At 43.4% G+C, this 27684-nt stretch overlaps 1 protein-coding gene and 1 long non-coding RNA gene across 11 annotated transcripts in view; one reads left to right on the top strand and one right to left on the bottom strand.

Annotated features, from left to right (window-relative positions):
• Positions 1 to 11603, bottom strand: part of NAB1 (NGFI-A binding protein 1) — a 39288-nt gene extending 27685 nt beyond the window's left edge. For 2 of the 9 annotated variants that reach the window (XM_070580456.1, XM_070580453.1), the window contains exons 1-2: positions 11084 to 11215; positions 575 to 1409 (exon numbers count right to left, since the gene is read on the bottom strand). In XM_070580456.1, coding sequence (XP_070436557.1) covers positions 575 to 1390 — 816 coding nt within the window. In that variant the 5' untranslated portion in view covers positions 1391 to 1409; positions 11084 to 11215. Of the gene's footprint in view, positions 1 to 574; positions 1410 to 3193; positions 3245 to 5456; positions 7912 to 10904; positions 11032 to 11083; positions 11216 to 11489 lie in introns of those variants that run through there. The other 7 variants (XM_070580449.1, XM_070580450.1, XM_070580455.1 and 4 more) reach the window with 6 other exon arrangements.
• A 309-nt stretch (positions 11604 to 11912) lies between these two features.
• LOC139076662 (uncharacterized) lies at positions 11913 to 27232 on the top strand. Of its 2 annotated transcripts, XR_011528490.1 has the most exons (3): positions 11932 to 12301; positions 12832 to 13388; positions 25983 to 27232. It is a non-coding gene; the product is annotated as an uncharacterized lncRNA (long non-coding RNA). The 2 variants fall into 2 exon arrangements; XR_011528489.1 differs by lacking the exon at positions 25983 to 27232 and having other exon boundaries at positions 11913 to 12301; positions 12832 to 15649.
• The last annotated feature ends 452 nt before the right edge of the window (positions 27233 to 27684 follow it).

The following is a 27684-nucleotide window of genomic DNA, read 5'->3' as shown; positions in this document are numbered from 1 at the left end:
TCTCCAAAGCGGTTTTTTTTTTAAAAAAGTCTACTAAAATGTTTTTTAAATGAATAGTTACATTTAAAATCCTTTTATTTCTTAATTAAAAAACAAACTGCCTTATAAATAGGATGACTTTACACTTTCACTGTTTAAATTCTGACATTTTTCTCAAAGTCACTCTACACTGTAGTTCCAAAACTCAATGTGTTTGAGTTCAACATAAAAATACCCTAACACAATAAATCTGGTCTATTCACAAGAGCTATATTTTGCTAACACCTAAATGTTGGGTTTCTTTCTTTCTTCTTTTTTTTTTTTTTTTTGGTGAGGACGAGTGGTCCTGAGCCAACATCTGCTGCCAATCTTCCTCTTTTTGCTTGAGGAAGATGGTCCCTAAGCCGACATCTGTGTCAGTCTTCCTCTACTTTGTATGTGGGACACCGCCACAGGGTGGCCTGATGAGCGACCCCTAAATGTCTCCAACACTGCTGGGCGGGAGTGTACCTCCCCTTTGCCTCAGACGATTACCAAACATCTCTCAGGCACACAAGGCGCCCGGCGCCTGCGAAGACCAAGGTGGGCTTCCTACCTCATGAAGGGTGAGGTGTTTCCCGTCCTTCCTCTTCGAGTCAAACCTGCCGTAGATGGCACTGTATTTTCGAATCTCCTCCTCTTTGTGCGGATCATCATCGCTCATCTCAAAGATGTGACCGATCATTTTGGCCAACTTCTTGTTGGTTTTCAGCAGCTCCTTCACTTCGCTCAAGTCACTCTTGGGGAGCGTGGGGGCCATGCGCTCCACGCACTCGGCCACCGAGAGCGCGGCGGCCGCGTCCAGCGCCTCGCTGCTTTCCTTCGGGGACGCGGGGGAGCCCAGGTCGGCCGGCGAGAGGCTGTGCTCGCTCTCGGTGGCGTGGTGGCTCTGCCAGAGTCTGGACTCGCCCACGGCCTGCAGCGCCAGGCTCCCCGCGTCTGACTTGCCCTGGGCCAAGCTCTGCACGCAGGGGGCGGCGGCGCATTTGGGGAGTTTTAAGTGCGGGTCCCGGGCATTGCTATTCCTTTCATAACTGCTGCAGGTTATTCCCAGCCACGTCGGGGATCCCTCAGGTAACTTATAGATGGGAATGCTACTAACAGGCAGGGAAGTCAGCGGCTGATTGAAAAGGCCAGGGTTTGTGACCCAGTCTCTCAAAGCCTTCTGGAGCCTTCTAACATGAAGGGGCTTGCTAGCCATGCCTACGAGTGCCATGATTTCCAAGAACTCCTCTTCTCCAGCTTCACAGAGCTGCTGGACATCATCGCCGCCTTGCTGGATAAAGGCATCAAAATAAGAAAGCAGATTGGCTTTTTGTAATATTCTGTACAGCTGCAACTCCCCCAGGGTCCTGGGTAAGGCTGCGGCCATTACTGTGGATGGGCTTAACCTGCAAAGAGAAGACAGGAAACACTCATCTACTGGCTCCAACCCTCTTAAACCTGTTTGTGAGACAGGACAGGGTTTAAGAACACAGTGTGGGAAGAACAAAAACACGGAGCATTTGCAGAGCAAAAGAGTGTCAAGGAAGCACTCTCTCTACACGTGTTATCTCATTTTACACTCCCAGTAACCCTAATGGTCAGCATAACTGGTTCCATTTTAAAGAGAAAAATATAAAGGCTCAAAGAAGATCTGCCTGAGATCTCACAACTAGTTACGCAGGAGTCTGGGGACTCAGCAAGGTTCACAAGACTCTTGGTCCCATATTTTTGACTATTCCCTTTACTGCCTCCACAGTTTGCACACACAGGTGACATGAAGGACAGTCAAATTCAGGAGGAGGTACGGCATGTACGATGCCACCATTCGCGGAACACTTATTTTGTGTAAGACAGTATGATAAACACTTTAAGTCTAATCCTCACAAAGGCCCTGCGACATAGGTACACTTATTCCCATTTTATACAGAAAAGTTGCCAAGATTAGTCTGGCAGGCAGAGGAAGATAGATTTCAGTATGAATTGGAGGTGAGAAGACAGAAGGTGGTATATTTAGGAACCAAGAAAAAAAGAGGCAGGAAAAATTCAAGCAAATAAATGACAAGACTTGGTCATCACTTAGGTCTAAGAGATGAGGAGAGGAAAGAGTTACCGTTTATTGACACTTTCTGTGGGTCCAGGAAGAGAAGACTTAGCGATGACTATGGGATTACACATTTGAGAGTCTAGAACTGTGATAGGCATCGGGGATACAGAAAAATCAGGAGGATGGGGCTCCCTGTCAAACACACAGTGCTTGAACACACTGCAAGGCAGAACGCTTAAGTCGAACTGCCCTGCGTTCCAAATAGACTGGAGCCAAAGTGTGTAAGGGCTGGAGCTACAGGGTGAAACCAGAGAGGGTGGGGGAGCCCTCCAAAGCAGCAGCCGAGGGCCAAAGACAGAGCAAGGAAGAAAGAGACTTTTAGGAGCCAAGCAAGACAGAGAGGCCTGCCTTTAAAAAGACAGAACAAGATCCAGCAAAGTCCTTCTTGACCTCTTAGCAGCCTTCAGAAGTTATTACACAGTTGCCTGGAGACCTCCCACATATAAAGAGGAGCTGGCCAAGGACTTCTATTTAAGAGAAACAAACAAACTTGTTGTAATCAATGCACTCTTAAGACTGAAAGGACCCTGCAGCCCTCTACCGAGAAAATTACAGAAGGCCAAAAAAATACATACATCAGAGGAAAATGGAAGCTTCACTCTCAACTCAAACTAGCAGGGAGCAATTATTAACCGGGAGATGATGCAAGCAGAGGAATCTTAGGAACCTCCTGAAGACCAGGTCACCAAATCCGGGACTTTTGCTTTTTGCCATCAACCAGAAGGCTGCACAGAATTCTAGTCTCATTCATCCCACCCAAGGAGAATGCATCTCCCCACCACCCTAAGGACTGACTCCAGGGAAGCCCCAGCTCCTGGAACCTCTGGATTATCCACAATCCGCTTTGATCAACTAGTGACCTCCTCAAATTTTATGGCTCTTTATCTTACAAGGGTAATGTCAGGTGACTTCCAAGAGACACACAAAAGATTGAACTGGGGTCCCAGTAACTTCTTCTGAGGTGCTTCTGGAAAACAGTTTCCCAGGTCCCAGAGCTGCATCCCAGGAGACTCCCATGAGTTGGCAAATCTGGCAAACGACACTAGACACTATTTAGCACACCCTCTGGGCACCACGAACTCCTACATGTTCTGGGGTCATCTCGGTTCTTGACTCGTCCACTTTCATCTTCATGCCACCTCCGTTCTGGATAAAAACATCCTGCATCTTCAACATCACCCCAGGAGGGTTCTTCCACCCCAGGAGGGACTCTCCAGGGAGGCCATCATCCCGCAAAACACAGCTCTCAGGAGTTACAGACACAAGGTAACGTCTGTATTGAATTACATTATACCAAATAAAAGGGCTTCTAGAAAGTGTCTGAGGTGGAAGAAATGAAACTTACTTTCCCGTCATACACCTAATTCAATAACTCCACAGGCTTTCAACTCAAGAGTACACCAAAAAATACGTATATACACATATAAATATACATGTACACACAGACACCATCTCTTTTATAGGACTGTAACCTTGCAAGGAGAATGGTGTCATCAATTATTTCACCGCATGTACTCCCCAAATTATGGAATAGAGGGAAGATGACAAGAGAAAATCTAGATGAATAGTGTCTGAATCCTTTTATGAGCAATAAGAAAAAAAGACTGTTACACAAATATGAAAGAGAAACTTAAGAAAATGAGAACTAAAGACAACCTTACGTTTTATTCTTCTGAGATAAGGCAATGATTTTAAAAAATATTAATTTTCAACTTTTATTCTTTCTCACCTTTACCCAGAAAGAAAGGAAACCCCCTCGTTCCTACGAGAAAGCCCTTATGAACTGGTAAGAAAGAAGTAGTTATGAATATAGTATCTCTGTCAGGACTGACAGGACCAAGTGTATGTTTCCAAAGGCGAGACACCGGATGAAAGATAAAGAGGTGAACTATCCAGAGGCCACCCGGGCTTTCTGAAGGCCCACACTCCCTGGGGGGAAAGGAGCTTTGTCCCTAAGCTTTCGCTTTAGGAGAATGTTTCATTTTCCCACAAAAGCCTATTGCGATAATTTAAACACCCACCACTTCATACGTTAACTTGATCTAAAAGAAAATTTTTCTAAGATGAGATTTTCTGTTTTTACAAACTCTGTTTCTATTCATGCTTCAAGGTGAAGGTCAACTAAGTCACGAGCAAGCTTCTCTCTGCATCTCTCCGATCTGAAGTCAATATAAAAAGGATCCTGGCCCAACGCTACATCCAGGTAGCTGAGAGTACAGTAAATCTCCTCAGCTGAAAACCACTGTTACCTGGCCTTTTCAAGAAATGCGGGAACCACCGCACTGCGTCTGACCTTTTTATGAATTCCACCGTTAAGAGAAACCAGTCACTCATTCTCAGGTGCTCAGCTAAACCAAAGGCCTGCAGCCTGCGGGCCGCAAACCTCCACTTGCACCAGCTTGAATGCTCCTCAGCCTCGTTCAAGAGGAAGAGGAATTAAACAACAATGGATTCGTTTAAGGCCATTTGTTGTTGTTTGTTATTCACTGATCTATTTTAAACGGTAATGATTTGTTCCAGAACCTTAAAAAAAACCTCACTTTGGCTCCTTAGGGAGAATCAGTCATCTGCTGGATTCAAACTATGCAAAGTGAAATAAGGCGCCTGTCTGGTCCAGAAAGCTTCACTGGTCAACTCCTGCTTCCTCCTTGAACCGCAAGGAAGCACTTAATCCGGCTGTGGGAAACAACCTCCCTGACATTCTCCAAGCTGGGATGTGGGGATTTAGGGTCCGTCAGAGGCCTGTAATGGTCCCGAGGGAAAAGAACCATTCTTTCAAACCTGCTTCAAGCTCTTCCAAGAAGCTTCAGCCTGCCTTCTGGCTCTGCGACCCTCACAAAACCTTCCAGGTATCACTGGCCTCTCTTGAACCTCCTGCAGCTTGACATCACTCCTTGAAATGCTCTTCACCTCCCCTTATATCCTAAGCGCAAGAATTCCCCAAAGGTTTATATCGGATCTCTTTTCTATTGTTTTTCCACATTCTCCCTTGATGAGCTCATCTACTCCCTGGCTTCAGCGACCACCTAGGGCAGACTGACCTCCACATCGCTCTGCAGCCTGGATCAGGGGCTAACCGCCCAGGGGCCACACAGTTACTGCACACAGTTCTTAAATCCAAACACACAGCAAGCACTGGCTACCGAGTGAAAAAGATGCCTCTCACACACGGCCACTTTGCAAATGGAAGTAAAGTAAAACTTTGTGACTTAATAAAATATAAAGCCATTTAAAAGTCTAACTTAATTCATAGTTTTTGTCAATATATGTACTCTCAATCAACAAATACTAAAAGTAAAATTATCAAGGAATATTTGCAATTCTTTTACTTAAAAAGTGATCTCCATACCTGAAAAGTTTGAGACGCATCAGCCCAAATCTTTTTTTCTGATAAATCAGCATTTCAACTACCACGTGGGGGTTTCAAAATCTCAAATTTGATAAGTCCAAAAGCAAGTATGGTATCTCATGTTCCTCCCTTCTTCCAGATTCCCAAACCTATTCTTCCCAACTCTCTCATTTCTCCCACTTTCCTGGATTCATAAACGTAGGGACTCCATCTTTGCGTTTTCCTCTTCCTTCCTCAAATCTCCATGTTCCTAAGCCAGGCCACATCACCACACGTCTTCTTTCTCCCCCTCAAACGCACCTAATTCTAGTTTTCCTTGCTTCCTGCCCCAAGTATGAAAACAACTTTCTCCCCTCCAACACGTCCCACACTGCAGCGCCAACCTCATTGTCCTAACAGTACAGGTATGGCTCTTTACCCACCTGGGCAAATTTCCCCACTTCATAGAAAAGGAAACCCAAACTCCTCATATAGGCACTCCAGACCCAAACCTGTCCTTCCAGCCTTTTCTCTAGTCCCTAACATGCGCCTGTGCTCCTGCCAAACAGACATGCTGGGCAATCCTCAAATGCGCCTCCCGCTTCCCCGCCCCTGGGCCAGACACGGTCCTCCCCGCTACCTCCACGGCCTTTCCCATAAGGCCTTTCGCATACTCCTTGGCTGGAGACGTCTTTCCCTTCTCTAAACCCCACAATACTTTCTCTCTCATTCTTTTCCCCGACTTATTCAAAGCCACCAGTTCCTGAGCCAGTCCCAGGGATACAGAGGAAAGATGCTCCTTCACGGAGAATCAGTTAAGAGGGAGGAGACAGACAAGTAAGCGGACACGTAAACACTGTGATAACGCTATGCAGCGTTACACATAAGGAGCCACTGCACAGAGAAGCAGCCTTACCTGGCTCTGCAGAACAGGTTACAAGCTGCCTGAGGGTAAGGACTAGGTCTCATTCATCTTTTAACTCCCTGTATTCCTAGCAAAGTGTTCAGGGTAGAATACCATCTCTATAAAGGCTGCTGTTGAATGAAACCCAGCGTTTGAGTCAGAATCTGATCGGCAGCCTCCTTTCATATTCCAAAAGGGACACCCTGTGTGTAAATTGGTGTCCCAGTGAATTACCACTCTAGTAACAGCATACCCTGCTACTTTACCTGCAATCCTTTTCATTCTCTCAGCCTCAACACTTCCTCTTTCTTATAAGGCTGTATTTACAGGCAGAATCCCGTAACATGGCTATTTTCCCAAGAGCTCAAAGGGTGCGCTCCCAAACAAGGAACCACGCATGCTTAGTGCTATAAGACATCACGTGTTAGTCCAGCCCCAAGACCAGCATTTTAAGAAGTCAGTTTCAGTCATGAGAGATGCTGGGTCTTTCCCCTCTCTGTTCCTATGAATTAAAATGTAGTATAAGTTATCCCCAAATAACAAATATGTATCTCATAAATGTTCACTGTATTCAAATGGATTCATAATCATTACTCTTGAATCCTCCTCTTCATGATGTAGGAAAAATGCATAAATATGTATACGGACATATATAGAGGACATATGTATACACACACTTTATGAAGTCTATGGCATTCCAAAGAGACGCTTCCAGGAGTGGGAGAAACCAAGGGCAAAATCCCAGTAAGATTTGACTTATTTGTGCAGAGAACTATAAAGTCCTTCTTCCCAACATAGCCTGAAATTTCTACTTTAGAATTATCTAAGCTAAGAGCAACCTCTGATAGACTTACAAAAAATGTGAAAAAACTTGGGAAGGGTTAAGAGCTCATGAGTCATTTACAGATTGAGGTGAATTAGTTCCACCGGACTGTTTTCCTCTTAACAGCTAGATGAGCTCTGGTGCACAAGAAGGGAATGAAAGATAGGGATGGGAAAGGCAAGGAAGGAAGTAGGAAACCTGAGGGCAGAGGCTGCATTTACAGCCTCTGAAGCACCGCCAAGTTAGGGAGAGTGTAAGCTTGAAGGGATATGGGCCAGGCTGGGGAGAAGGGTGCAATGGGCACACTACAGGCTGAAACTGGAAAGGTTTATGAAAAGCCAGAATTTGGCTTAAGGAAGGATGGGCCTTAAGCCTAGGACATGACTTCTTCTCACTTTTGTGCTAGTCCTAGAATTCAAGCTAAAACAATGTAGTTCAGTTACATCATGGGTTACTTCAGATTGCAGCGCTGGCCTAAGTACCATCGCCTGTGTACGTGTTTCAAGTACCAAACGATTCACCTCAGTGCATTTATTAGTAAACACTCAGTGATGTAGCTTAAGTCGAGATATTTTTGAATCTTACTCCTGCCATAGCTACAAATTAAACATTAGCTTCTAATGAATTAATGGTAATTCGGGAAACTTCAAATGTTCTCCCCTATTGATTCTTTTCCGAATTCTGAATGAAGCTGGAAAAAAAATTCTTACAGACCCCTTAAAGTTTTTAATGAAAATATCGAATGTGTCAACTTAAATTTATTTATCAAAATTAGAAAAAAGTAAATCAGATTTATTATGCTATTAAAGAATAACTATACATTAACTACAATACCAGTACTAGCATTTCATATAATACGGCTGGAAATTCTTCAATCAATTAACGGTCAAGTCATTCGACAAACATTAACTGCCCTCTGAGCATGTAGTATGCATGCAGTGTATATAAATTTTACCACTTTTTCAGAAATTTCTCTTTAAAAATTATTAAATTAACATACTGTGCAAATTAACGTGCAGCCCCCTAAATACAATGCATTGAGAAATGACAAACTACTTGAACGCTTAATGGCATGTTTTAGCCATGAGGATTCCGACAAGATGAGGATTACTACTTTTTCCCAACATCAACTTCTCTGATTTCCCACTTCTTCCAATATTAAGTTTAAAAGAGTATATCCTACTATTGTGCTAGTTATTGAACATGTCAGATGAGAAAGGAAATTTGCATTTAATACAGTAACTGTGCTATTCTTCATTCTACTAAAAACAATGAAAGAACAGGTAAGAGAAAACTAAATCCACAGCAAAGGGGCTAGGAAGCTGACATTGCACTGGAGTGGGTATTATTTATTCCCTAATATATTTAATAAATTCCACAACAAAATACACATATCCAAGTTGATTATACATTAACAGGATCTTGAACTGTTCCAAACATATTATAAAAAGGTCATTTCCATGAAAGTAACATAAAATATATCACAGTTCCGTGGTATCCAGAGTACAGCTTCACATCTAAGGTCAATTTAAAGGCAAAGCTTTCATTTCCATTAGAGCACATGAATAGCACCAACGAAAACAATCAGACTTAATACGATGGAATAGATCAGGCCTAAATCTTAGGAAAGAGTCCAGGTCAACACACAGAAAAGCCTGAGATACTTCTGTTTCCATCCAACCGTCTTTTACTTTAAATATTTAAAGTTCACATATTTAAAGTAAATTCTTCAAAGGCTTCCCCCACTTCAATAAATTCTTCAAAGGTCTCCTCCACTTTGTAATACATATCATTTCTTCTTTCAAAGCATCCAGAGTGCACTCTCAAAATCTTTAATAATAAACGAATATGTTCTTAAAGTGTGATTAAAAGAAAATATCCAATGCTTTAACCGAGTCTCTAAATAACAAGACAAATGAAAATCTATTAACTTTCCTATAGGGCAGTGGATGTTTTTTAGTAGCCCAAAAAGGGAAAATTTTAAATTAATTTAACTTAGATTATTCAATCGTATTAATAATTCTGAAATAAGACGTCTTTATTAAATATATCAAATTATTTATTAGATATACAAACTCACTAAATTTCCCTGTATCAGCTGCAGTATTCCTAAGGATTTTTCTCATTTTAATTACATCCATAATTAGCAGGAAGAACGAAATAAAAGTCTACGATGCCTCAAGGTTTTTATTATCATTATTATTATTCATACATTCACACATAACAGGAAATCACCAGAGCCAAGGAAAATGAAATTTTTCTAATACCAGGATGGCATATTAACTTTTGTGCAAGATGCTAAAAATAATAAAATTAAAACAAGGAATCTCCCAATGGTTCCTTGAAATTATTTTCTTTCAAGATCTAATTTTCCAAAATTTAATACCCAAACAGGAAGAAGGCTGCCCTTGCCAGACATCTATAAATTCTCAAGAGAACCCTTACATGCATGTTACTGCTTGTAAGAAAAACGATTTTTAAAATTTAATGAAACGGTAATATTAAATATCTCAAATAATATCAAAAAATGGAGGAAAAAAGGATACCCTCGAATCTAAGAGCCACTTTTACTGGCACTTAGATTAGAAACAGCTTTTTGAGGTCTTCAGGAAAATATCGGCCTCCACCCAAAATAGAGAAAGTAAATCCTACGCACCCTCTCTTCCAATATTTATTAAAACCCACATAAATTATGACATGCCATAATTTGGTATGTTTTACAAGGAGAAATTTTCAAAAAAGTGAAAATCTAAGAAGGTAATTCACTGCGTGCACACTTTTCTAACAAAACATCCTAGCATTTCCTACGTGACTAATCTATTTTAAATTCAGTTCCTCTGTTCCTATGCAATCTAATATTATCTATTAAAACTGCCAAAATATTTTTAAACAAGAGCTGAGAATTTCCCTCTTAGCTTCTGATCTTTGCACTCCTTAAGTTTGCAGACACGTCACTGGCAAACCACCTGGTTGTGACAGGTTACTCCAAATCAACGCTTTCGGATGAAATTTTAAATTGACAGCTACTCAAAAATTTTCCATGCCTCTCAGATCTCAGGGAGTGAGGGATAAGTACTAATATGCAAGTCAAGGATGCCTCTGATCACCTGCTGCAAAATTTGGTCTGCGGAACCTACAAATGCATATTCCAATTCAAATATCCTTTTCCCCAGGATCTGACAACATTCAGGCTTACTGAAGGCGTCGTTTCGCATCTTAAGCCTTGTGAACCTTGAGGCTGCAGACCATAAACACAGATAGCACTTGCAAAGTTTCTCCATGAACAAGGTCACACACTTCTGCATGCAAGGCGTGTATGTCCCACATGTGTCTGCAAATTCCACACTCGGCCTCAGGGACCACGAGTCTCTCGCTTCCCTGCACCTCGGTGCCAAGTTTCTCTAAGCCACTTCCAAGCAAAACTCTCCTTCCGCTTTTAAAAAGAAAACTACATTCGCCCGGAGAGGATACCCAGGACGAAAATGAAGACTGCAAGTGCAGCACTTTGATAAAGTAAACACACCGACAAAAAGACTCTGCCTCCGGGGCAGGCGGCTGCAAACCTCGGGGCCCCCGCGCGCCCCCCGCCCCGCGCCCCCGCGCGCTCGGCGCCGCGCCCCGACCCCAGCCCCGGCGGCAGCTCCAGCCCCGGGAGGAGAGCGGACTCGGCACCCGGCTTTCCCAGGGGAGACGCGCAAGCCAGGCCGCCGCCCCGCTCGCCCTCTCTAGCCGCCCTGCGCACCGAATTTCTCCGGGAATCGCCCACACGAGCCCGGAGCTGCCCGCTCCTTCCGGCGGCGGCCGCGCGGGGCCCGCTGCCCGGCCGCCCGCCCCCCGTGCCCGCGCTGCCCGGCGACGCCGCGCTCCAAGTTCGCCCGCGGCCGCACGCGCGCGCCCCGGCGGCCCGCGAGCGGTACGTACTCGGCCGGCGGCTGCAGCGGGCTGGGCGCGCGCTCCCCCGAGGACGGCTCAGCCCCGACTCCGAAGTGCCGGCCCCCGGCTCTCCCTGCTCCGGCGGCTGCGGCGGCCGGGACGCCCCCGCTCCCATCGAGGGGGGCAGGGAAGGTGGTGGGCGCGCTCTCCCGGCTCCCCCCCCAGCTCGGGCCCGCCGCTCCTTCCTGCCCGCCAGCCCCGACGGCGCTCGCTCGGCCGCGGTGGCGGCGGCGGCTCCTCCCGGCTCGGGCGCGCGGGCGGCGGCGGCGCCTCCCCCGCCGCGTCCTCCCTCCCCTGCCCCCTCCTCTCCCTGCGCTCCCCTCCCCTCCCCGCGCGCTGCACCCTCCCCCTCCCCCGCCCGCCTCCGCCGCCCCCACCCCCCGCGCGCTGTCACATTGGGAGATTCCGCTCTTGCTACATTCGCCGCTCCGGCTCCCGCCCCCGCGCGGCCGAGTGACGCAGATCCCGGCGTGGGCCGCCGCAGGGCGGGGGCGGGGGCGGCGGCCGCAGGGGCCCGGCGCGGCCTCTTCCCGCCGCCCCCGCCGCGGGAGCCGGAGGGCGGCCCATTCACACGGCAGCTGGGAGGAACCAAGTGGGCGCCCGGGAGGGGGCGGCTCCCCGAGTCCCGCTCCGGGCGGGGGGAGGGGGCGGGAAGGAGGGCCCCCGGGGGTGGCGGCAGAGAGGGGACGTCGCCTGGGGCCTGCTCGCCAGCTGCAGAGTGAACCGGGAAGGTTTGCAATTAAAAAAATTTTTTTTATTTTAATGTGTGAGCTTCCCAATATAGTATTTCAAAGAGCACACCCCGCCAATCCGACATCCCCTGGGAGGCTGCCTGTAAAGAGAGAGCGCGCTCAGCCCACGAATCTGGGCGCCGGGCTCGCCCCCACCCCCGCGGGCTGGAGGCTGGGGGCCAGGCCCCCCCACCCCGCGCCCGCGGGCCCCGGAGTCCTGCGGGAAGTGGGCTGCGACGGCTCGGGGCGGGGGCGGCAGGTGCGCGGCGCTGGAAGAAAAGCTGGTGGTTCCGAGAGAATCTCTGCCTCGCGCATCTTGCCCCCTCCCCACCGCCGCCCTGGCCTTGGGAGTGGGAGAGGAGGGGAGGAATGGGAATCGACGAACCGAAGTGCACCTTTGACAACTGTCTTGCTTGCCGGGTAACTTAATGCCAACCTTCTCAGCCCTGCTGAAAACCTGCCTGTTATTTGACTGGTTAGTATTGTCTGTTTCCACGGCGTAGCAATCCGACGGCCCTAGTACCATCCTGGGGTGTGTTATCGTGCAGTTCCCAAGGCACGCTGTAGAATGTTTTGAGTTTGGTTTGCATAAACTTTTCTAGCCAAAGAAAGTATTAAAATACTTCCAGAAATATACTTAACCTATTGCCAAACATATTGGAAATTTTAGAATCTATTTTTCCTTTCTTTGCAAAAGTGGAGAAATGAAAGAAGTCCCCGAATTTTAGCATTGTGTTCTTGAAGGGTAGAGAGCGTTAAGTATAAAACTACCGAATACAGGTAGAATCCCGTTTTAACGTACGTATAAAAATCCGGTTATAGGAGCCATTCCCACATCCTGGCTGGCCTCCCGGAGTGTGCCTACTTTGCTGAGTGGGGATACAAGGCATTCTTTGAGATGGGAAATTCTTCATACCACATCTTTATGTAGCAGCAATGGATGGGATGATAACATTGGAAGAAAAAGACCTTATTAAAGTACTGAACCTTTTTTTCTTTTTGCAGAAACATGTTATAGGAATGAGTCATGCCACAATGGAATATATATAATTAAACCTCTTTCTCCAGTGTTAGTGAAAGGTTCTGTCTGGAGTAGTTGTGTTGATGTTTCAAATGAATAAGCATGCTTACTTCCTCGAATTCGTCATCGGCTGAAGAAATCACCGCTGGAACTTTGTCTCAGCCTAATTGTCACGGGTTTGCAGCTGTGGACCCTGTTCTGCCAGAGAAAGTGAACTTAGGTTATTAGAATAAAAGAAAGACGATTTCTTGGAAAGACATGGGTTAATAAATTTTCAGGCAATGATGTCTGCAGAATTCTTCCAATTTCCGTCTGAGATCCTGATGTTTTGCAAACATTGTTGGTTCTAACAGCTAGAGGAGAATAACTTCCAGAAAGATGCAGAGTGATTCCCGAGTCATGAAATGAGTAGTCTTCCCTGGACTGTCGAGCCTTCCAGTGGAATTGTTTCCAGAGTTGGAAAAACGACTTTAAATCCTCTCCCCGAGCTTGTGTATGTCCGGCCAGCACTGAAGGTGATGCTGAGAAGGAAATGTGTCAGGCAGGTACCTTTTCTTCTGACTTGTAACTGGCTATTTCTATAGTTAAACACTGAAATCGCTCCTTGTTTGTTTTCTGGGCACATTTAGGTAATATAGTCTTCCCACATTAAGAATGAGATTTGGGGCCCACTTGGCTTTGCTTAAAGACCCCATCGTGAGAGGAAGGAAAATGAAGGAAAGGTAAAACGTTAAGTTTTTAGGCATCCAATTCTGTATGTCTGTCTGACAACACTGTAGTTAATATGGCTGCTCAAAAAGAGAACTGAGGCATTCACCTGTGTCTGAGACAACTCAGAAGGAGAAACACTGATTCTTGTATAGCTCCTCAGCACTTTCATCCCTCACGCCACCTAAACGCTACACCTCAACATATACAGTCTGCTCCCGCTCCCAGGCCCTGGTGGTCCGAGAAGAGAAAGCATGCCATCCTGTAAGGTAACAATTCTGGTGTCTTAGTTGTTCCATATTCCATTTCCTCCTGTAAGTATGTCTTATACTTCTCTTGAATTCAGTAAATATATGTTTAATAGAATTTTCTAAAAAATTATTAAAAATACTTCAGTGATAAGTGCATTTTTAAACATAAGGAATCCTTTGGACAAAAAAAAAAAAAACCATTCCCACATTATGGAACTAAAAAGAAAGTTTTTAGTAAAAAAAGTATTGTAGAAAGTTGGTTGTATTTCTGACATTTGAGTGAAAATTTCACTGAAAGAGCATTAATTTATTTCAGAAAGATTTCTTACTTTAAAATGCTTCAGTGATGCAAAACAAAAGAATGCATAATAGATTTAAAATGTTCTTGAGGAGAGAAAGAATAACATTATGGTTTATGACCTACAAGATCTGAAATACAGTATAATTCTATCCTCATGTTCTCCTGTTATTACCTCAGAACAATTCTATACTTAACAAATTTTCCACTCTGTGTGGTGGCGGACCTACAATTAACTGAGTCATGTGCAATATTTGTATTACCAGAAATATAATTAAAATTTCCCTTATTTTGCAATATGAAATGTAAAGCTTTGGATGTGTATTGTAGATTAAATGGATTTTTAAATATATGGAGATTTGAATATTTTAAAATATATAGAGATTATAAACAAGTTTCTTAAAGGCAAGCTAATGGGAATATATATAATAACTGATCATTTCAAGAGTCATGACTTTAAAAATACCTCCTCTTCTAAAATATAAGGAAATTTTGATACACTGTATTTTATTAGAAGGTACCATAGAATTTTAAGATATAAAGGATTATAAAGTTCACCTAATTCACTCTCCTTTATGTAGTCAAAGGATATTCAAATACTTTGCAGAAATTCAACATACAACAGTTTATTTTCCAATAGTTTATTTATTTATAAGTTGGTTATTTTGAACTTGTAATGTAATCCCTGTTGGAAAAAGAAATGAGATAGATTCCTAAGATAGGCTACAAATGCTTATAAAATGCATGTGAAAATACGTAATTATGGACTTTGGGGGCACTAGGTAGAATCTTAGAAATCATCTGATGCAATTGATTTATACAAATAAGGAAATTTATTCTAAACATTGCTAATATAAAGAGCAGAAAAATATTAATATAATATTAGGCAGTAAATACAAGCAAATATTTAATTAAATGAAGAGTAACTTGGATTTTAATATAAAAGTTTGTGTTTAAGACGAAAGAGAATGTAAACAGAAACTTTTGAAAAGACTTTCTAAAGAGAGTTTCCGGACATTTTTTAAGGATTAGATCCTTGTTTTTCTTCCTCCTCCATCCTCTCTCTCTGGCAGCAGTGGTCACAACTCAGCTACTCTTTCTCTTCTCTTCCCCCTTTTCCCTTTTCCCTTTTCCCTGGCGACTGCTGTGCAGAACTTGAATACTTAACTGTCCTGTAACTCTGTTTCCGGTCTCAGCAACACTGGCTGCTGACCGCTCGTTCCTGACCGTTACGGACCGAATGTTGGTGTGCCCCCAGAATTCATGTGTTGAAATCCTAACCCTCAGTGTGATGGTGTTAGGAGGTGGGGATTGGGGAGGTGATTAGATCATGAGGGTGAAGCCCTGGTGAATGGGATTAGCGCCCTTGTAGACGAGACCCTGAGAGCTCTCTTGCCCCTCCCACCATGTGAGGACCCTGCAAAAAGATGGCCGTCTGTGAACCAGGGAGCAGCCCCTCACCAGACACCAAATCATCTGCTGGTGCCTTGATCCTGGACTTCCCAGCCCCCAGACTGTGAGAAATAAATTTTCTTGTTTAAGCCACCCAGTCTATAGTATTTTTGTTATAGCAGCTAAGACACTAGCCATTAGTAATTCTCAGCTAACTACACAAGGCAGGGTGGAGAGTAGGTAAAAAATACTCCGCTCACAGTCTCTGGAATTTATCCAAACCACCTTCCATTTGCACACTTCTTTCTGGGCTTTCTTTTTCCTCACCATCACATGTTTGCCTTTTGCTCTTCTCCACCCAGTTTGCTGAGATTGATGGCAAGTCTGTGCTCACTTTCCCAGCTGGTCTCTTTTTCCAGGTCTGCACTCTGCAGGCAAGGGACCCACCAGCTAGAGTACCCCTTTTAAGCATCCGTATGAGGGTGGATGGGAAGATTTTGTTTGTTTCCTTGACAAAGGTGTGTGACTTGTCAGCCAAGATGTGGGGCGTTTTCTAGTTCATAAAAGGAGCAAGGAAGTATGAAGAGAGCAGGTAAAGAAGAGGGCCTTTCTTGAAGTAAACGGGCAAGAATTGAAAGAAAGTGGAGAGAGAAGAAGGGACGAAAAGAACGTAAATGTGCACCTGTGAGAAGCTGACTAAAGTGGACACAACTATTATGGGAGAAATGAAAAGTCAAAGAAAAAGTTCCCAAGTACATGACTTTCCTGAAGAGAAGAAGAGAAAAGACAGAGGAGAGCTCATCCTAACATAGATTCCTCTAAGCCAGCCACAGAGGTGTGCTCTTGACGTGGGGCAGATGGCAGTGATGGGACGGAGTAGCTGGGACAGATCTGCAGGGAGAAGGGACAGAGAAGCAGTGGTCAAGCTGCTCTTCGCTCGCTGAGAGCCTGTGTCTATCTTTTAGTTGGACTGGGAGAGATCATATATGTGTCAGGTGCAGGTATCAGGAAAAGGAAAGGAAAGCAGAACGGGTTCAGAAACATCCTCCGCGCCATGTGCTTTGACCACGCTGCTTCAGACATAAAGAAATTGAGTATGTTAATAGTAATGATTGGGCTAATTGTCACAACAAATTACTCAACACTGCCTTCTAGGAGCAGACACTTTGAGAGGACAATGCTTGTATTGTACGGTAAGAGGTTTAAAACTATTGAAATAAAAGTAAATCAAACATGGTTCTGTTCACATATCATTGCCGTGTTCCGTCTTTCCACTTTGGCTGAGGTTGATGTGCTTACCCAGGTTGGTGCATCATGGCTCCTCAGCTGGCCCAGGATTGGCAATGATATACGGCAGTCAAAATTCTAACGACCTTGATTTCTTCATTTTCTATCTATTGCTCTAATTTTTTGTTTCCTACTATAAGAACAATCTCTAATAGTGACAGAGTGAGAGTTTTTTCTAATATAAAACATATTCCTTAAATAAAATTTCCCAAATTATCCTAGTGCTGGTAAGGTTAGGGGCTGTTATGCAAGTGCTGGTAGAAGAGAGAAGCAGCCTCTAGAAGGGCAATTTGGCAAATTCAACCAAAAGTTTTGAAGTATTCATATGATTTGATCCAACAGATTCACTTCTAGGATATAAACCTAAATTTATAAACATTGAAGAAGAAGGTATTTATCACAACTTCATTTATAAAATTTAGAAAGCAAAACATCCAAAATAATGAATTAAGTTATATCACATCTATCTGATGGAACATATTCAATTAATATGTAATAATTTTGGGAAATACTCATAATATTACTGGTCAAAATAGAACAGAGCAGAACAGTCTATAATCTCTCTACCTGAATAAATTTGGCAGAAAATTTACCAAATGTTCTTAGTAGTTATCTTTGGGTATTATAGACAATTTTTATTTTCTTTATGCTTTTTAAATTTTCAAAAATTTCAACAACAAACATGTATTACTTTGAAAATCAGGGGGAAAATTTAAATGTTATTTTTAGCAAAGATCTTGCTTCAAAAGCAGTTTACAATGGGGACCAGCCTGGGATTCTCAGGTTTGGATCCTGGGTGTGGACCTACAACACTGCTTATCAAGCCATGCTGTGGCAGTGACCCACATACAAAATAGAAGAAGATTGGCACAGATGTTAGCTCAGGGCCAGTCTTCCTCACACAAAAAAAAGTGGTTTACAATGAAATAAAAGTTAAATCAAAATTGTACTATATTTAACTACTTGTTTGAAGACGGCAACAAAAATCAGCAACTTATCTAACAAGTACGTATTGAGCCCTTGGTACGTAATCAGTCCTGTATAACTACTTGCCTTGAGAGTCTACCATGTGTCAGTTATAGAGAGAGAGAGAGAGAGAGAGAGAGAGATAAAGCTTGGTTGAACTGCTTTAATCTGATGTTACAAATCCAGTCATTTCTCTTTTGTTTTTCTGATTAAGCATTCAGACATGTATCTGCTTGTATCTTTTGAGGATGTCCCTAGCCAGGGACTTGCACAGTCTGGGGACTTTTGTAATTCGCAGAGTGGTGTTCAGTCCTTGGGCATCCACATCCAGTGACGGAATTGGCTTCTGGGCAGCCTCTGATGTCACTGTTTCTCACTGCCCCTGTTTGGCTGCCCAAAACTGGGCCCACCAAATGCAGTGCTGGTCCAGTGCTGCCCGAGACCCTTCTGCAGGCAGCTGTGGTTCTTTGGGGTGAAACAGAGGAGCCCACTCCCTCCAAGACTGCAGCTCGCAGGGCTCCGCTCTTCCTTCTTCTCACACACAACCGTCTCCCAAGAGTGCTGGCTACACGCTTGCCTTGACCATCTCCAGTCTCAAAGCCGCCGCTACCCTCATCCCAGGGATCCAATCACTGGCAACGGCTCTCTTTCAGACTACTTTTTTTTTTTGGAGGAAGATTACCCCTGAGCTAACTACTGCCAATCCTCTTTTTGCTGAGGAAGACTGACCCTGAGCTAACATCCATGCCCATCTTCCTCTACTTTATATGTGGGACGCCTACCACAGCATGGCTTTTGCCAAGCCGTGCCATGTCTACAGTGGGGATCTGAACTGGCAAACCCCGGGCCACAGAAGCAGAATGTGCTTACTTAACCACTGTGCCACCGGGCCGGCCCTTCAGAACTACTTTTTGATAGATTTTCATTTGGTTTTACAGTATCTTTTCTGGATTATATAAATTTTGAGTCATTTTTCTCATTCCTGTTCTTCCAGCCTCTCAGTTTGCCTAACACTTGAGGTTCATTTGCGTAAGGACTATTTACATTGCTGCGAAGGTTCCCGTGGCAGACTGCCCAGGTGCTTACCATCCAGATCCTCTGACTGCCAGGGCACTTACACAGGGCCCCTCTGTGTGTCTCGTTGTCGCCCTCCACCCCTAGTCACACACACTGTGGATGGGTAGGAGTTCTTAAGTGCACACTCCACCTTCCTTGTATGCCAAGGTCAAGAAATAGGCAGGTTACTTATAAAGTGGCATTTTGCAAGCAAGAATGGATGCTCAGAATCAGATGGGCAGTCTGAGGACAATTGGAGGCAGGAAAAGATGTTGTGAAGAAATCAAGGCTTCCGACACAGCACAGTGGTCTGACAACTAGGGGTCCTGTCCGAGAAAGAAGGGAGAGCTCATGCGAGGCAGGTCCCCCAGTGCTGCCTGGAGCAGTCCAATTGCTCCTTACTCTGCAGGGCTCAGCAGGCATAAGCCCTCTAGCTCCCACAGCCCCTGTGCCTTTCGTCCTACTTCCTTCACTTGCTTTCACCTCCCTCTCAGGCACCCAGTATTTTCCCGATGTCTGAGTTTGTTTCCTAACGAGGAAGAACATGATCTGATCCAGATATACCCGGAGGTGTTAATGTTGCAGTGTGCTACTTTTCCAAAGATGTTTATACCTGGAGATTATGTTTGTTCAACAATTTAGCACCTCCTGAAGGACACGCGCTAAGCCTGTATGCTCAGGAGAATTAAAAAAAAAATCTCTAATTCCCGGCTTAAAATGGGAAATAGACATGTAATAGAGTGGTTGTTCCACGTTAGGAGATGTTCTTAGTCACATCATGGAAAGAGTGATGGTTCTGCCTTAGACAGGGCACGGAGGTGAAGGTCATGAGGCTTGGAAGAAAGTGACAATTGGGCAGGTCTTGAAAAATGAATTTAATAGAAAGACTCAGGAAGTACAGGCACTTCCCAGCGAGTACAGAGGCACAGAGGCAGTGAAACGGCATGCAGCGTGAGCAGTGAATTAGGGCAGTAATTGTAAAATGAAACATAACTGGTTCCAAATGACTTCCGAATGCGATGTGAAGAGGGCAGAGGCAGAAGATGAGGCCGCAAAGACCGAATCGTGCAGCGTCCTCATGTGACACACTGAGCAGCGTGGATTTTATCCTGTCGCTGTAGCTCTCATCTTCGGTGAGCGCGAGAATCAGGCACGTAGAGTAAGACATCAGAATAGTAGTTGCAATTAGGGAAGAGGGAGGTGATTGGGTGGGACCCAGGGGGGCTTCTGAAGTGCTGGCAGAGCTCTCTTCCTGGTTCTGGGCCATGGTTATATGGATGTTCACTTTGTAATAATTTATTGAACTGCATACTTACGTTTTCAGTGCTTTTCTTAATATGTGTTATACTTCTCAATTGTAAAAAAGAAAATTTGGGGGCCAGCCCTGGTGGCCTAGTGGTTAAGTTTGGCGCTGCACTTTGGGGGCCCAGCCAGATTCGGTTCCCAGGCCTAGACCTACACCATTTGTCTGCCTGTGGAGGCGGCTCACATACGAAAAGGGAAAGATTAGCAACAGAGTGAAGTGAGTCTTCCTCAGCAAAAAGCAAAAAAAAAAAAAAAAAAAAGGAAAAGAAAATTTAAAAAAATAAAGCTGGGTAACTTGTTGAAAACATGATTCCAGGGCCTCACACTCAGACATTCTGACTGAGTCAGCCTGGGCTAGGACTCAGGAATCTGCATTTTTTAAACAATTGCCTTATAGGATCTGAAGCCCAAAGGGACCCCGAAACACATGCGGAGAACACTGCAAGGGGTATTGTGGGAGGCACCCAAAAGGTTTAAGCAAGAAATTACGAGCAAAGACTTGCCTGTCTGAATGTGCTGGATTAGGGAGAGGAGGAAGTTGAGGGTGGCCTCCATCTTACACCCAACAGCACTTGCGGGTCCTGTGTCCCATTCCCTTTGTGCTTTTGAAAGAGATGTGACAAATAAGGTGCTGATGATTTATCAGTACTAAATGTATTTTTTGAGGTGTGTTTTGTTTGGAAGTTCTCTTATGTCTGAAAAATTTTGACCCCATATTATGCTGAGTGAAATTAGTCAGAGGGAGAAAGTCAAATACCGTATGATCTCACTCATAAGTAGAAGATAAAAACAACGACAAACAAACACGTAGCATTGGAGATTGGATTGGTGGTTACCATTGGGGAAGGGGGAGGGGGAGGGCAAAAGGGGTGATTAGGCTCACATGTGAGGGGATGGACTATAATTAGTTTTTGGGTGGTGAACGTGATATAATCTACACAGAATTCGAAATATATTATGATGTACATCCAACAGCTATATAATGTTATAATCCAATGTTATTGCAATTAAAAAAATTTTTTAAATTTAAAATTTAAAAAAATAATAGTAATGATAATAAGATGGGTTTATATGTATTGACACAGGAACTTTTTGCATCATATGTGAAACATGATCCCCTACAGTGTTAAGAAAAAAAAAGGAAAAAAATAAAATCTTAAAAAAAAGAGAAAGAAAAACAACAATAAAACAAACCAATTTGTAAAAAAGAAAAAAATTTGACCCCAGTACATTAATTTCTAATAGACCAATTTTAGGCATGGAACAAGCCTCTGGGACAGATGTTTTGGGGCTAGGAGCGACTTTCTAGAATTTTTTAAATGACTGCATTCCCAGCCTCTGAGTAATAGTGGTTCAGCTACTGACCCACCGTCATGATGGCATGTGCTTAGCGATGACTGATTTGCATGGATGCAGCTAAATTCTTTTTCTTGTCCCTTATAATCAGAGGGATATTTTTGTGACATAAAGCAACCAACATAGTTTTCTTCCAAACCCTAATCCCTTTGGGAAAAAAATGACAAATTTTGTTGCAAAGTTGTTTTCCCTTTGGTGTTCAGAGAGATGGAAAAAGAAAAGGGAAACTTTACTTGGCCTTAAACAGAGAATGGAAAAGTGCAAAAGTCTGACATAGAATTTGCATAGATTTTTTTCCTCATAATTGAAGTTCTGAGGAAACGCCATAAGGTTTTTTTAATTGCCACAATTATTACTTCTTTGTAACCGGAGTGCATCCATTTATCAGATCAGCAAAAATTTTAAAGTCTGACAAAGTGTTGGCTAGGATTAAGAAGGTAAGGACTCAGGTACTTCTGGTAAGAGTATAATTGGCACACTTTGCAGAGCAATTTGGCAATATTTAGTCGAGTTAAAGGCGTGCATACTCTGACCCAGAAATTGCACCCCTAAGTATATTCTCAGAGCAACTCTCTTACATGTGCCCAAGGAGAAACATACAAGAATATTCACCGCAGCATTGATTGCAACAGGAAAAAACTGGAAACAACCTACATTAGATCAACAAAAGAATTCATGAATGAATTGTGATATATTCATACAGTGGATATAGCTGTGAAAATAAATGAAATAGATCTACATAGCTTCCATGGAAAAATCTCACAAATATGATGTCAAGTATAAAAGCAAGTTGCAGATGAATATGTACGATATGATGCCATTTATATCCAGGTTAAAAACTTGTAAATATGATTATTGTGTGAGAAACTACCTTGCTGCAACAGAAGCCTGTAAGTATAATAACATGCAAGCTATCCAAGAGATCACAGAGCAGAAGGGCTTACAGACCAAAACGAGATGCTTAGATCACATGGTTTATTAAGTTGATTCAAAACACACAGCAAAAAGCAAAGTGAAAGAGATGGGGTAGGTTAACACATTTAAGATATGGTGTAGGCAGGATAGAAAGATGCCGCTGCCTGAATCCTGAGTCCTGTGTCTCTCTTCCCCGAGGAGGGTATGCTTGCAAGGACCAGAGCTGAGATTTGAGCAAAGTTGCCCACCACGTAGAAGGTGCCCAGGGGTAGAACACGCACTCGCTCTACAGGCTCCATGATGCATCTGGCCGGTAGCTGTAGCTTACCGCTCAGCCTGGTGAGCAGCTATGGTTTTTATTTTGCAGAGGATGTAAGGAGCCAGTGGTGGGCCAAATTAAAATGTTATAAATGGCGAATGACTCACATGCCTCATGTATCTTCGGGGTATCATGAATATTTGATGATTCATGCCTCATATATAGTATATTAGGATTATAATGTATATATGTGTTATATATTAGTGTATTGTGTCTCTTGCTCTTTCCGTCCCTTTCTAATTGTTACTTACACAAATACTCTACTTACTTTATGTTTGTCTAACATGTCTCAGAGGTTACTAACTTGCTTATTCTTATTTAATGTATTTCATGAATTTTGCCTCTCTCATGGCTATTTCCTTCGATTCCTAGTTTCATTTTTCTCCCTATGTATTCATTTCTCTTATTTTCTATAGAAGAGTTGGATATCCTTAAATAATTCAGCAAAGACACATTATAAATACATGTGTAATATGGTTAAAATATAAATAAATGCTTGGAAAGAGAAATCCCCAAATACAGGATTTTGGCTCACGATGGTGGAGAGGGAAAAAGATGTGTTGAGGCTGGGCTTCACAGGGCTTTAATTATGTTGGTAATGTTTTGTTTCTTAATATGGATGGTAGGTGTATGGGTATTTAATATATCATGCTTTATAATTTTTCACATGTGAACTTTTTTGAAATAAATTTAAGAAAAGTTTGAAATAGTAAGTACCTGGTGTCTTACATGTAACAGGCACTTGATACATATCATTTTGATCCTAATAAAGTTAAAGAATTTGACTGGGATAACTAAATTGACATGTCATCTTTCTATTGCGGGTGCCTACATATATTTTTCAACAAATATTTGCTGAGTACGTACTATTTGCAAAGAGGGCATTGCACCAGTTCACTTGAAGAATGAAAAGTTGAGCAAAACAAAATTCTTACTCTCAATTGAGAATTAACTCTCAAGCTTGCAGTTTAGCCGGGGAGTTGAGACTACTGCAAGAATAAAAGGAATACAAGGGCATAAAATAAGTGCCTTTAGAGATGGACAGATTATGGCAGGTCAGAGTGGGTGGAGCTTCCACCAGAGCATGAGATCAGAACGCCTCTAAGGGAGAAGTGCCGTTCCATCTAGGCCTTGAAAGAAGTGGATATCAACAGTGAGGAGAGCATTCCAGGGAAGGGAAATACAATGGACAGGGAAGTAAAGTAGGGCGTGTTCAGAGAGCAGCAACTTGTCCAAATTGTTGTGTCTGGGGGGATATGGTAGAGCAGTGCAAGAGGGAGTTGGGGAGGTAAGTTAGGACAAGAATCCTTCTATATACCATTAGCTGTGGCTATCTACGGTTGAGATTATAGGTAATTTCGATTTTTTTCTTTGTAGCATTCTATATATTCAACATATTCTGCCGTGACTACATATTGCAGTGACCACGAAATTGATCCCTGATGAAATAGGTGGACAGTTTGAGTATGGAGCTCTGACCGTCTGGAAAGGCAAAGACAAATACTCTACCCTGCCCTTTTTGAGATTTATCGGAGTAGCCTGGCCAAAGCCCATTATCAGAGAAGAGAAATGAGGTCCTGAAATAAAATTATCCTTAGGAATGGGCGAACCTAAGTGGGTGCCCTGGCATAAACATAAGGGCCTAGGCATTCGTGGAGGAAACCCAGCACACAGCTAAGCTGGAAGCTCCTTAGAACCAGCCACCCTGGCCCAGTGCTGTGCATTAGGAATAAATGGTGACTATGGCGGAGTATGTGAGGGACTCCACGAGCGCTGTAACTGCAGAGCCCTAGGTTGGGCCACACCATGTCTGGGCAAGGGCCAGAACCGGCATGGGCATTGCCACAGCATGGGCTGTGCTCTAGTAAAGGGGTCTAGACCTTTCTCTCTGGACCAATTCCTTCTAGACCTGGCATTAGAAACACAGCTCACCCTTGTCCTCCTCTGGACTAAGCCTCTGGAGTCTTTAGACAATTTGGGGAAAGTATGTATTTGACTTTCTGCTGATAGGGTGAGTAAGGATCTAAGGAATTATAAAAATAAAAGTTATGACTATAGCAATAAAATGGTTTTGTGGATTAGGCCATACAATATGGTCTATATTACCCAAATATTCTGCAATAAATATGTGTTATTTTATAAAGAGAAGTTACTTTTACAAGCCCTATATACCAAATTACCTTGAAAACAGAGTGTATGATCTTTGATGCATAATCAATATAAAAGTAGTAAAAATATTGATATAGAGATTTCTATATATTAATCTTATAAAATCACTTGATATTATCACTAGTCTCTCGAAGTGTCTAAATAAGGTTTGTTTCCTTGACAAAAAGAACTTTGCTATCCTGTGAGCACAGGCAGCCTGGTCAAAAAGTCAACACAATCATATCGAAGTTGGTGGTGTGCTGTGTGACCCATTCCACACAACCGGTGGAGGGAAGTTAAATTTTCTGTAATCTGCTTCATCTGGTTGGGTAGCTGAGTGTCTGCGAAGACACTGTTTCTTCCTCATCTAGAACTCTGCAAACTCATCCAACATCTTCAGGGGAATCTAAGTGAGTCATTCTTTACAAATTCCTCAGATTTTTGTAGCGGAAACTCATGCTTGGCCTCTTGAAATATTAAACAGATAAAATCCACAAAGTAGTATTATCCTTTCTGAATCCACACTGAGGTTTTCCTTGAGAGCAATCTTAAAGAAGACTGGATTCTTTCACCAGAGTGCATCAGTGTACATCAGCTGCTTATCTAACTTCCCCACTAGATTTGAAACTCCTAGGAGGCAGGGCTGTGTCTTGATGGCTTTCAACCCTTCAGCATTTGACCTGGTACAGAGCATGTAGTGGCTGCCCAATAGATGTCTGGTGACTTACTGTCTTTTGAGGAAGGTAGGTTGGCAGGGTCAGGCACAGCTGGGAGTGATGCTCTGCCTCATTTCGGACCAAAACATACCTTCTACTACTTGAATATGTCATATGATTACTTCTGGGTTCTTCACTGTACTTCAGATGTTGACAGTTTGGATAATTGAACTTGATAAAAGAACTATGATTGTGCTTTGTTGTCAGAAAACTTGCGAAGTCAATGCTTTAGGAAAGACTTTTCATTGCAGATAAGAGAAGTGAACCTCAGGCTGAGGGCAGAGGCAGCCCAGTCTCCTGAGGGACTAGAGCCAAGAGCCAGGAAAACTGTGGGAAGCCAGGAAGCATGCACTCTCTCTTTCACTTCTCTGCTCTTCTCTCTGTAGATTTATTTTTCTTTCCCTTTCTCTTTCTGCAGATGTTTTCGCTGCCTCAAGGCGCATAGCCCCAGTCACTGCTGATCCACAGCCCAATGTACATCTTTTCTGTCAGAGTAACGAGGACAGACAGAGATAAGCATTTCTGTGTCAATTCCAAAGTCCCGTCAGAAAAACTCTGATCTGCCTAACTCGGGCCAGGGGGATACTCTTCAGAAAAATGTGCACTGTCTACACTGCTAGTTAAAACCCAGTTGTACTGTTGGGCTCTATATTCTCAGAAGTCTCTGAGGGTTCCTTCCTTGAAGAGTGAAGAGCCATAACAGATGGACGTACCCCATCAGGCCCATCTCTCTGGGCACCTCGAACACTTCTCTTGACCTCGGCCTTAAGAGGAGACTGAGCGTGCCCAGGACATCGCAGCACAGTCTGCTGGTCCAGCGCCTTCTCCAAGCCCTTCCGGATGGTGTAGTGCGAGTCTAAAATGGAGTAAATAATCTGCGGAAATTCAGTGATGTCAAAGGACTCCAAAGTCACGCTGTGATTTCAGGGACACCCGGGAACACGAGGCGGCCGACAGCCCCAGAGGCGAGTGTGCAGCTGCCAGGGGAGCAGCTGGTGGGGCTCCGGCGGGGCTGGGCCGGGAGGAGGAGAGCAGGAGCGAGGGCGGCGGCGGTAGCCTCCTCGCGCAGTCTGTTTCGCTCTGCTTATTAGGTTGGCACACGGATTGAAAAATGTACGTCTAAATCTATTTCTGGCTTTTAAATGTGTGAAGGAAACACATAACTTTATTATCTTATTTTTGTCAAGTTAAAGACAGAGACAGATGCCCCTGAAGCGCGTGCATTCTATAAAGAGCTCCTATTCTTCAGTGGTGCATCTTTGGAAGCAAAAATCAAGGACAAATAGGTCACCTCCTCTAAGTTTTCTGGAGGAATATTGGCAATAAAAAGAAGAGAGTCGGCCCTGGTAACTAATGGAGATGAGGGAAATAAAACCGGGGAAGATGTTGAAATTTTTTTTTTTTAAGGGAAAAACAATGACGTAAGTGTTGATGTATTATGAATGTTATTATTTGTTAAATGCCAGAAATACTGCAGATATAAATAACCTTTTAAAATTTAGCGAGAAACGTACGAATGCTTGGAGAAATTCCCGCACCAGAAGTGTTTGGAAATCTTCAAAGCTTAATATCCTTTTGTGAATGGTCAGAGTAAATTAAGAATGAAAGAAATCTGGAAAAATAAAAACACATTGCCAATACAACAGCTAGCTTCCTGGGAGGGGTCGTTATATCAACTTAACTTCAACTGTAGGGCCTCACAGTCAAGAAAATCATATAAAATAAGATGCTGTAGACTTTGATTTATTAAAAAGTATTTTTGAGCACATGCTGTGTGCCAGGCCCTGTGGTAAGCCCGGGGAATATCCTGGTAAATAAGATGGACGCTGTCCCTACACGCGTGTCCCCACCCAAACTTTGAGTTGATCAGGGAAAATTTCATAAAATCACCACATCAAATAGCTGCGTAAGACCCAAGAGGTCAGTTAATCCAAACTTTTATTTTACAAATGAGGAAGCTGAGACCCAAATATTGTATAGGTGACACTGGCTGTGTTCTTCACCTCTCTATTTTTGCTGTCTAAAAGAAGCATTTTTTGTCTTATAGGTTCTTCTAAACTTCTAAAATTGTATGCCACGTTACAAATGTAGATATTAATCCATTTTAAAATACTCTTTAT

The sequence above is a fragment of the Equus przewalskii genome, chromosome 17, assembly GCF_037783145.1.
Source record: "Equus przewalskii isolate Varuska chromosome 17, EquPr2, whole genome shotgun sequence".
In the NCBI taxonomy this organism is placed as follows: domain Eukaryota; kingdom Metazoa; phylum Chordata; class Mammalia; order Perissodactyla; family Equidae; genus Equus; species Equus przewalskii.
This window is presented reverse-complemented; position numbering and strand designations above follow the sequence as displayed.